This window comes from Formica exsecta, unplaced genomic scaffold (genome assembly GCF_003651465.1).
Source record: "Formica exsecta isolate Colony F162 unplaced genomic scaffold, ASM365146v1 scaffold442, whole genome shotgun sequence".
NCBI lineage: Eukaryota > Metazoa > Arthropoda > Insecta > Hymenoptera > Formicidae > Formica > Formica exsecta.
Genome location: NW_021851656.1, coordinates 860012 through 872376, shown reverse-complemented (window position 1 = coordinate 872376; position 12365 = coordinate 860012). Strand labels below are relative to the sequence as shown.

The 12365-nt window shown below is 31.4% G+C and overlaps 1 protein-coding gene across 1 annotated transcript in view; it reads left to right on the top strand.

Moving 5' to 3' along the window:
- LOC115240576 (green-sensitive opsin-3) overlaps positions 1-8371 on the top strand; it is a 64500-nt gene extending 56129 nt beyond the window's left edge. The window contains exons 9-11 of the mRNA XM_029815806.1: positions 2058-2157; positions 3499-3627; positions 4008-8371. Coding sequence (XP_029671666.1) covers positions 2058-2157; positions 3499-3626 — 228 coding nt within the window. The 3' untranslated portion in view covers position 3627; positions 4008-8371. The remainder of the gene's footprint in view (positions 1-2057; positions 2158-3498; positions 3628-4007) is intronic.
- The last annotated feature ends 3994 nt before the right edge of the window (positions 8372-12365 follow it).

The following is a 12365-nucleotide window of genomic DNA, read 5'->3' as shown; positions in this document are numbered from 1 at the left end:
CTTCCGATTTTACGCTCCACTCCCTTTATTCCGCGAAATCAATCGTACACTCGGCGTTGCTAGTACAGAATCAGTAAATTTCTCGAAGAGGATGGCGACTCTCCTCGCCGACAAACGAATGAAGACGAACGACTTAACATGATCCCTCTTGGCCCCACCGGAAAACACGGTACCTGTCGGGAAAACAAGATTTATCCGGTGAAAAAACGCGTTACGCAACGCGCCCAATGTTCTCTCCACGACGAATCCAGCATCGCGGTCGGCTGTCCCTTCTTCTTCGCTGAATAGCAGGAACGAGGGGAAAAGATCGTACGTCGCGCACACATAGCTCAGTCCGGCCACATAGATCTTGGCGTTTCGACTTTACAGGCCATGAATTCCGAAAAGCTCGTCGGCATGCAGTAAATCTTTAATCGCAGCGTGAAGTGCACCGCGGCATCCTCTCTCCTATGTTCGCCGGATGTGAAGCTACATGCGAGCAAAATGTACGCGTATAGAGCTTTCGGTATTCCTTTACAACTAGCTCGCGCCGCCATTCGATTGATAGTCGATAAACGAGTTTGAATCTGTACGAGATAAACGCTGCCACTGCTGGTGTATCAAGTGAAATAGACGTTTGCCCGCTGTTTTTGTGAAAAATAGAAACCGATTGGCGGATTATTGGAATTGCGCAATTGCGAGGTGGCAATTAAACACGTATTCGAGTTTCAGTTTTGAAATTGATTGTCAAACGCTAATTAATTTTTTGCATGTTACATTTTTTTTGAATTCAGCATTAGACTTTGTTAAAAATATGTTCAAAACGTATACAATTAAAAAAAATACAAACAATAATATCTTGCGCCTCAAAATTTTCGAATTAAGAAAAATAAAATTTAAATTCTCCGAAGAATCTATCATTAATAACGGAAATGATTATATCAAAGAATATACGTTATAAAATGAATTATAGAGATTTGTGACGAATTCAAAATTTACTTTTACACAGCTACTAAATTTTTTGATAGCAGATGATAATATTATGTATGCGTTAACGTTTTGATAAAGCGATGGATCAACCGGCTTATGGGAATCACTTTGCATAAATACGAATACGCTCTTAACAGCGCGAGTACCCAGGGGATCATATGCCGGATATTGCGCTTGAATCTTGGTTTTTACTGGCTTAGATATTGCCCATGAAATTTATATAAGACGATTTCACGTGAGGAATGTACTCCAAAACGAATTGCAAATATCGTAAATTTTTTTACGCTGTATTTGGAATAATGGGACAAAATGCATCTTTGTTATTTAATAACTCATTTAATAATATATATAAATGCTTATAAATATGCATTAATCAACTAGCATAGTCAATTAGACATAATAAAATATTAAAAATGTTTTTCAACGGTTATTATGAATTTTATTGTTACTTGTAAAAACACTTTCGCTTATAGAAGAAGTTATAATGTAAACAGAATTTATGAAAAAAGATATTATATTCCGTAACATATTGAATAAAACATAATTGTGAGAGTAATTGTTTAAATGTAAGTTTTAAGTAAAATATACTTATTTTGATAGACATTAGAGTTAAATGACTGACATTTTATTTCTATTGGCGGTAGAACAACTCTTTACCTCATAACAACTGTCTGAATAGACAAATATATATCTGACAAATTGTATTCCTCGAGGACCAACGTTGCATTCCAAGTATTCTGTTTCGGAGCATCACATGCGCACAAAGTTTATGAAAGCGTACCGATATACACATCACTCACAATTAAAACTACTTTACATTTATATGATAAGCGAGCGTATGAATATAAAGTGGTACTGTACTCGATTATCAGGAAGGTCTCGAGATAATGTCGTGATTATTTATTACCCCGTTCTCACGGGAAATAATCTTGACTTCATCGCACAGGTAATCAATAAAGCTTACAAAATCTGACCCTACTTGGATTGATTTATTGTTTGCAAGCTGACAGGCATTCTTCTACCATCGATGCAACGTGACCGTTATGATTGATACTTTGGACAAGTTTAACTTTCTTTTTAATATGCAGATTCTGTGCAGATCTAAGCCATTAGGAACGAAGCAACATTGCTGCGCGACCAGCACCGGTGGCTTGGATGTTTGCAGCATCGCCGGTGTCGATCTATCAGGTATGCTAAACAGATGTCATATCGCATTAAAAGCGAAGTCAGTCAATCGGGAACATCTCTCTACGTTAAATTTCGCATATATTGATATGCAGAACAGGCTCAATAGAGACTAGTATTTGAACGGCAGAAATGTATATATTGGAATTCAGAAATGCCTTTACGCAGCCAGAATTTCCAAATAAGTTCACAATTTACTCTCACACACATATATGATTTTTTTTTAACAGAAAAATGTAATCTAAATAAAAAATAATATATCTCAACCATATATGATTTCCATCTTTGCATTCATCTATTGTGTTAATTATAACAAACTTAATCCGTTTGCAGTTTACATTGATGATTTCACACCGACAGCGACGGGATTAACGTAATCAGTATTTTGCATTAATTAAACGGAGGCAAATCAGCCTTTTGACAGCATCCATTATCAAAATTAACTGCATTCTCGCGCTCTATGTGACATCCATAAACGGAAATTTAATGCGAGCGCTAGTAATAATCAATGTCATCACACACACGTAAATGCGAACTGAGCATGTAACATAACAATGCTTGAAAGAGCATGTAACATAACAGACTTACAGTTGCTGCTATTGAATACGCTGTAACATTTTCCACATTTTGATCTATATACTACGAAACATACAAACTATCAATAGTTTTTTTACCATCATTTAATTTTTGTTCCCGCGTATTCTTTTATATATACAAACATATTCTTTTTGAATTATTTAACATTGAAAATAGATTGGTTAAAAGATCAGGGATGCCAAAAATTTTATAGCCAAAAAATTATTTCAAAATCAAAATAAAAATAAAGATAAGAAGTTTTAATAAGATTATTCAACTAAATTTTTATCACCGCGTTAATTTTGAACATCGCAAGAGATGTATTTTCAATCTTCAGCTGCGTAGAAAAAAAGAAAGAATAGTACATTATATAAAACAAATTATTTTAAAGTTCCTAATAAACTTTATTTTTTAATCAGCATAAATGTATATAGAAAATAAACATCATGTTCTCTTAAGAAAATTTTATCTTGGAATATTTTTGCGGATTCATATCCTGACAATATTACAAAACCGCATCGGGGAATATGTTGTGATATTTTATTATTGGCCAATCAAAACAAAATATACGGAAGCCAAATAAAAAAGCAAATTAGTTGTAAATTCGTAATTACATACTTGTTTTCAAATTTACTGTTGAATGTAATGTAAACGGATGAATTTCACGCTGTGCGGAAGTAATTAGTAGTTATATTTAATAGTTAATACGTGTGATCGTTAATGTTAACGTAAACATTTTTTCCAAAATCCGTAAACTTTTCTTTTCAGGTTTGGAGCGTTGCTCGATGGAACGATGCTCAATGGCGCGTTGTTCCTCGTTATCATTAGCGAATACGCCGCCACCACTCCCTTGGGAGACCGGACACATGGCACATGGCGACGTAGCATCCACGTGAGGTGCGCCACATAAATATATGCCTTTGTTATATTATTCATTATCGGTTCTGCTATCCTTTATTCTATATTATATGAGATCCGTTGCCATCGCATTAAAATTTAAAATGAGAGACTCTGACTAATTTTCAAATAATTTTTTATTAACGAAAATATGTGCATATGCATCAAAAAGATATTCTTTAATAATTTAAATATTATATACTTTGGTTTATTAAACTTTCCTCTATAATGTCAAAAAATTTTACAAATATCTTAACAGAACTGTATAGAATAGACCGTATAATTGATTTATTTTCCTATATTTGCGAAAATCAAGTCATTTTCCTAATCACTTCTCATCCAGTTAATTGCTGATATTAAATATCTATGGCGATTTCCAGCCAAAGATGCCGCCACGCAGACGGAGGATTACGGATCTCCGGACGACGCCAGTTAGTACAGCGTGGCGGCAAGCCGGCAACCGACTATGCTCCAACAGTTATGGGCACAATATCAGTCGTCTGCATCTCTACATACGCGGGACAACGCTGCACCCTCGCTGTCACGAGGGAGATTTTCGCGCGTTACGACGATCGGGCTGGGCCAATATCATCGATACGGTCGACGGCATCATTTCGAGTACGCGCGCTTCAGGAGCCTGCCAGATCTCGTTCGAGATCTAGAATCGGTAAAACACTAATTGCGAATCATATTATCGAATCAGGGTACTATTGCGCCGTTGTCGCGTCGCGATTCGCATAAGAAGGCTTGATCTCACCGCGCTCTCATCAGCTCGTAATAATCGCGAATTTCACGCTCCGAAACGAGAGCATACGTGAAGCGTGTGTCGACACACAGCGATTAGTTTTCGTCGCGCGACAAGATCGATTACGGAAATTAATTACGGCACCGACGGGGATACTAATCGCGCTGCTTTCGACGATGTACATGGAGATGTTTAATCACGGCGGAGCGCTCTGCGAGTGTTAACGTCATCCGCGCCCGCATTTACCTCGTTCTCCGCGATTAATTATTAACGCGTGAGTGTTCATACTACAAACGGTGCGCTCAGGCGTATAATTGATCTTCCTTCTACGACTAACTTTTTTTTTTACGATTTTTCAGAATATAAAATGATTGTTTGAAAGTACAGATCCTAAATCCACAGTACTTCTCTCAGCAGTTCTTGATTAATTTAGAACTGTATCTTTCTGAAAGAAATTTTATTTTATTTTGAACATCTTATAATGCAACAGGCCTGGCGATACAGTCACGGATTATAAATGACGTAAAATCGCGTGTCGAATATATAAAATAAAATTCATGGAAAAGGAAGATATATTTTAACATCTAATTGTTTGCTCAAGAGCTCATTGGTATACGACCAATAATTCCTTACATCCACGTCATAGACATTGTTAATATATATACTTCATGAAAAAAGTCCGACAAAGAAATGCATGAAAAGAGTGCAAATATCCGAAATCACTCTTTTAATATCGCGGAGTTTTATACTATAAACGAACAAAGAGAATGCGCACACGATAATGACAATGTTCCTGCATTTTCATTAAAAATATATTTAATTCAATGTTCTTACGCTTTCTGTAGAAAATCTTGTATCGCAACTAGGAACAAGTTATCCCAGGAAGTTTGTTCCAATGATGGTATTATAAGGCGATTTAATTACATTACTTTTGTTTAGCATAATGGAGATGAGACAATATGGAAAGTCTGGTAATTTTAATTATGACAAACCTGAATTAATTATGATATGGCTTTCTACGCATTTGAATGGAAAATACAAGCCCATGGGCTTTTGTTCGGATTATTGAAAAATATATGAAAAATATTAGCTGATGCAAAAGGTTTGCAAAAAAATTTGCATAAAGTTTTTCTCAATTTCTTTTTAAATTTTATATTAAATAAAATAAAAAATTCGGAGCTTTCTAAAAAGAAAATCATTGAAGAATTTCTTTTGATATAAAAAAAGTATATTAAAGCAAGTGACAACAGTTTTTAAACTTTGATTCTGTAATAGTTTCATTTTTAACTTTGACAGATGTGATAATCCTTTTGCACCAGCGTAATACAATTGTAGAATTAAGAAATTTTTAAGTACGAAAATATATAGAAGACTAGTATAAAACTACATTTATCGAAAGATTAATCGGAATATCCAAGAAACGGCAATAGTATCTCTGCTTTAAACGAGAAATACGGAATCAATGCCGTACATGTTTTAGCGTTATGCGTTAGCGGAATATAATCTTCTTGTATATAAGAAGAAATTATCTTCCACTGACATTAGGGGGAAGTAGGCTTTTTGTCCAAAAAAAGAAAGCGTCGAAACGATAAAAAGTGGAACTTCTGACGAAACCAACTGACGCCGCCATACACATCATTTTTCTGAGTAAAATCCGATTTCTCTGTTTTTATATTTTAATATGTGTAAAATATAATTAAACTTTCAATTTATAATTAAAAATGCTACGCACATCTCTGATGCGAGACAATTCATACTTGTATAAAAAGTGATATACTTTATTACTAAAATTCTCTATTTTAAAATTCTCTATTATAAATTAGCTTTTTTCTTTAGAAATCTTGTTGTTTTTTTTTTTTGCTTTTTATTCGCCATTTAAATAATATATTTGTGCCTCCATATCTCAGAAATACGTATGACATTTGCATAAATAAATTTATTTTATATATTTTACGATGTTAAGTCTTTTTTTAGATACTGTAAATATTATGTACAATTTTAATTTTTGTTACATATTCAAATATTCTCTAATAATATGTGAATCTCTATGCTAGCTATGATAAATAGGACAAATTTTTCATAAACTTATGTGTTAAATTTTGCGATACATTTCTCGATAAAACGAAAATAGATGCTGTTACTAAGTACTTATATGTTCGCGTATCTTTGAAATAATAAAATCCGTCTACTTTATTCGTTTAAATTAATATGTAGCGGCCTGGTGGTTCATTATTTATTTTCAAACTGTTGATAATTAGGAACACCGTGTGCCTCAGCACGGCAACACGGGACTCTTTGAAGTATTTGCTTTGAGAGTTTTATCCCACCTTGTTCAAGATCTCAATAAGAGGTTTCTTATTAAGAGTATTTTCTATGTGTATGAGATATTTCTTTGCGTATGAGAAAAAAATGATTGAAACATCTAATTGATTAAGAATACATACACATACATGAGCAATTGAAGAAAGCGCAAGCGATAATATACTCTTTAAATGTGTCAAAAAAGAATCATGTTACCTCGTGAATGATATAATTATAAAAATATAACAAATAACAAAAATCAATAATCTTGTAAAAAAAAAAGTATTCATCTAAAGGATTATAACTCGGGAATACTTAAATTTATTCCAAGTTCTTCCATAACTTTTTAACGGTATAGAAAATAAATATTTCCTCGCTCACGCGTTTATAAGTCTTTTCCTCGCTCTTATTGTGTTTATTTTATATTACATATGCGAAACACTAATGCAGGAAATTCGAATTGTGTGCCGAATTAAATGAGAGAAATTAGTTGTATCGCGGTAATTATGTCTCACATAAAGTTTTACAAGCTGTATTCTACGATATTCTTAAAAACAGAAACAAAATTCTTTTTTTCGTATTTTAGAACATGCTGGATTTCTTTGTGAATATTTTAATGCGTCGAGAAAAAGAGATTTCTAACGCAACTGTACATACATATATTTTCGAGATGTATCGTATTATTAAAATCGCACAAATTGTCTTTGCGATGTCGAGAATCGTCACTGGAATCTCTTAACGTGATAAAACTCAAATGCAAGCTTAGCAATAGCGTTACAAAACGATATAAAAAAATTAGGAAGAAGCATTATCTCGCTCTTCTAGGCATAGCAAGCCGATGCGAAGGCTCGATCTGAAAGGACAGTAAAATTAAAACACTGCCTGCAAATAATTCACCATCGATACAAGACGGTTCATTGTCCGCGATGATGTCACGATTCACGTTAGTTTGTATCGAATCGAATGCGAATTGTATTTGTATTTAATAATTCGATATATAGCGCGATTACGCATATATAGATAGAATTTTAAAGTAAGAATATTAGTCGAAAGCAAAATGATGATTAGTTAGATATTATTGAATAATCTCACGAGACTTTTAATAATCACACCACCGAACGAATGCCTTAATCGCGCGGGGAATCTTTTATAAATCGGCAGCATAGACTGAAAAGGAGAAGCAAATATTGTACATACTCTGCAAAAGATAGCTAGTGTCAATCGGTTTAATTTGGTTATTTCTTGCAGAGTAAATAGGAATTGAACGTCATAATTTATTTATACAAGTACAATAGTTGCGCGTTTTGTATTGGTATTTAAATTATCATTAGACCGTTTACTATTGCTATTGTAGATCATCGCAAAATAAAGTCTCAATTCTTTTTAGAGATGCGTTAAATTATTGTCCTGTAAATAATTTATTGGAGAATAGGGACATGATATATTACCCTATAATAAATCTTAATTACCAACTTAGCAATAATAATAATTATTTAAAAAGATGTTTTCACAGGACAGTAATTATGATAAATTCTTCAGCGTGTAAAAAAAACAGACGTGCAGGAACATGAGTATAATATATGTACATGAATGTAAATCGCACACAAAGCGATATTAGCCGTACGTATATTTGCAATAAAAATCTACTTATCTGCTATGTATTGTTTTCTATAATAATAAAAAGATTGTTAACAGTAAGCCAAGTGAAAATTGATCGCTGGTCGATAACTTTATTCTTGAGTCAATTAAAGTAAGAGAAAAATATTTTTAAAAATTTAATTACTTGATTAATTAATCATTTACCTCAACGAAATTTTTAGATCATCGAATAAATTACGTTATGATAAGAAAACAACATTACGTTGCACAAATAAGAACTTCTACTTGTCAGAAATCCTTTTATTATGTATATTTTAACAAAGTTTTCCTTGGCATTTATATTAAAATGTTTGATATGGTATTCCTATTTCATATTATTGCAAATAATTGTAAATGACTGTAACGCCAAATAGTGTATATATCTATAATATGACATACATTTGTCAATAAATAATTAATTCGTACAATAAAAATATTATTGCAATTTATTTTCAACGTATTCTTGTCCGAATTGTCAAATCGAATGATTTAAGTATAAACAAAAGCCATAATATATCGAATATATTTGTTAGTAATAACGCATTCTCTGCACAATTTTCGAAATGTATTATGTGTATAATATTGCCAAATATTATTAAAGTTTGGAGTATTTGTGCAGTAAAAATTTCAAATTTGGTAATACTAAACAGAACTGCAAAAATGTCTATATATGTATAACACAATAATATCATAATCTAAAATTTTCACGAAAAAAAAAACAACAATATGTGTCAAAAATAAAAATTATATTCCTCAAGATATGTATATTTTGTAATTTAAAAAATCAGATTTTAATAATTAAAATCCAAAAGGATTCTGTTCACAACTCACGCAATATTCTTGCTTATATACATGCATATATAAATTTAAAAATCTTTTACACTTGCATTTTAAAAAATTTAAATACTGTAGCTTTTTTTAACGTCAATTAATTTCGCAAAAATATATAACGCATAATAAATTAAATAAATTATAACTTATTATAAATTTACTCACTCTATGGTTATCGTTGCCCGACTGAACCTCATTCTTTTCTCTTATTCATCCCTTATTGCTTTTTTGCGTAAAATGTCCTTTGTCTGGCACTCATGACACACTCACTCACGAAAACGCGATTAGTTACGATGGCACACGCATCAAATTAATCCGACAATCGTGCGGCACTTTAAATGGCATTCTCGACATTAATGAATAATTAATAATCATGCACAACACGAACTACCGTTAATTCTAATAATTGCAGAAAAAATAATCGCGTTTCATAATTAATTGGAAAAGTTGCTGAATAAAATATTTCACACACATGAATCTTGTAACGTATTAAATGATACGTAGCGTTCAAAATTACTCCGTAGCCGATAAATCATTACATTATATATTCAATCTTCATATAGCGTGTTATTTGCTTGACTTTTCTAATTAATTACTATTAAATTAATAATTAATAACCGGATAATGTATCACGACTCTTTTCTCGTTACTAACCTCATTCAATTCTGTAATTTGTGTGTTATAACGCACTCTCAATATAAAAATAATAATTGATAAATTATACCTAAATCTGCACAAAATTATGTATATCTCGTCGTAGCATCTTTCGAAATACAAAGTGCCAAACGCGATAATTCCCTACGAACGATTAAAGATTATCATTAGCGCGATTAATAATCTCTTATGAAAATAACAACTTCGTAAGCGATCGTATCGAGACGATTTATTAAACCAGATTAATCAGATAAACCAAATTGCGCAATTTATATGTATATGTATTTCAAGTAGGAATTCAAGCGACACGAAATCCGGGAAAATAGAAACTAACTGCGTATTTTATTGCAATCTTTTCGGACGAGAAATATTTCTTTAACAATGCTTTCGTTCGTACATATCCCGCTTTGAATATTTCGTTGATTTAAACTAATTCTAATTTACCGTTCACTCGCGAGAGCGCGCAATATACGCGCGAATTATAAAATCGAATAATCAAAGTAACGAAAGTCGTGATACATTAACCGTTTATTAATAAGTAAAAACTATACAAGTAATTAAAAAGAGAGAGAATATTACACGCATAAACGAACTTTGCATCAATCTATTATATTATAGTATGTAAAATATTTCTCGTAGCGGCAACAAAAATATTCGACTGCGTTCGACCTTCACCTTGCGACGCTGTTATTTATATACACGCGGGCGCGTCGTGACGTCGTGTACACGTCGTCATTCACGCGGCGAGCTTCAAGCGAGTAAGTAGCAATCTGTGTATCTCTCGAAAAATACGATCTCGTTATTTAAAATAATTAAAATTAATCTGCACAATTGTTAATTTCCGCGACTCGTAAGCATATTGAGACGACGCTATTCAATCAAGTATCAAAGCAAATATTTCGCGTCTATTTTAAATCGAATTAAAGCGTGGTAACATATGAATCGCAATACATTAAAGTAATCCGTAGAATATTTAAAATAACGGTTATATTCTGTGGGAGATTTACCGTCTAATAATAATAGGTATATTTCACGTTTGAGATATTTTGCGTGGTTCTTTCAATGTAATAAAGTCTATATCGCGTTCGATTAATATCGGGAATGCCGTTTAAGTATCGTGCGATCGTAATTAAACGCGTTTTCGCGAGTGAGTGTCATATAAATGCCAGGCAAAGAAAATATGAAAAGGACATGCGAATGCTAAAGAGATCAGCAAACCACAACATTGTTATTGCGCATCTTGTGTATCGGTGAGTTCGAAATTATTTTTTATTTTTCATTCTCGTAAATAAAATATACGAAATAAAATATGAATATGCGAGAGTTATATCATATATAATATGTTACATCTCATAGATCCACTGTCTCGGAATGGGCTAAAAATAAAATATATAATGGAGAGTTTTATATATATTACATTTTATTTCTTATATACCTCTTTAGTGGCGATTGCAATAAAATACAGATTGCTTAATGTAGCCGAGGTAGTGAGCACTGTTTAATGTGCTACAATGTAAAGAAGTGGCTTAAATACTTGGTGATTTAGTACATTTTGCATTTTTTTTAGATTAACTAATCAAAATACATTTCAATACGTAATTGTCTTATGTACTATTTACATACTTTTTAATCCAACAAATAGAATCCAACATTAAAATTAATTATGTTTCATAAATTCTTCTTTGTGGCAACGTTAATATTATTATGAAACGATTTTCCGTATCTCAATTATAAGCTCGTTTTTATAAAATCCGGTATATACAATGGAATGTTATTTTGAATTTTGACCAATCCAAGTGTATATTTTCAGAATTAGCATTTTTAAAATCTAAAATTGATATTTGTAAGAATACAAAAAAAATATCTTCTTATATTTTTCGTAGATTATAATATAATCCACAAAAAAAAAGAGTTAAATTCATCAATTTGGCGACAAAAAGCAACTAGTATTAAAAGCTAAAACTTATTAATTATCGGTTATAAGTTTTCGTTATTTAACTGAAGTAGATCTATAAATTGATATACATATCTGTACTGTTGTATCAATATTTGTAAAAATAATCTCACTTCTTGGATATATTCTTAGAGCTTATTAATACGTATATTTAAACCTTATTTAACTATTCAATTTTTTATTAAATGATTTTCGCCAATATTAATAATTTTCTGTCATTTCGAATAATAAAAAGATTTATTTAATTTATGATATTAAAATATATAGATTATTTTTATTCTTTATAATGGCACAATTTAATCAAATATAAAATAAAGATATTAATTATGTTATGCTACATTATATTCATATTTATTATTTATAAGTGATTGTTTATTGAAATTATAATGAATATTCTATCATAACATTTGTAACAAAAATAAAATAGAATTGTAAGTAATTTTCCAGATTAAAATTAAATTAAAAATATATCTTTTCTTGATAAATTAAATTGAAAATATATCTTTTTCTAATACATTATTTTTAAGAAACAATCTTTGAAACTCATTATCTATTAAGTTGTATATTTCTTTTAATGTCTTCAAAATTCTTTTATTAATTTATTAGAATTTATAT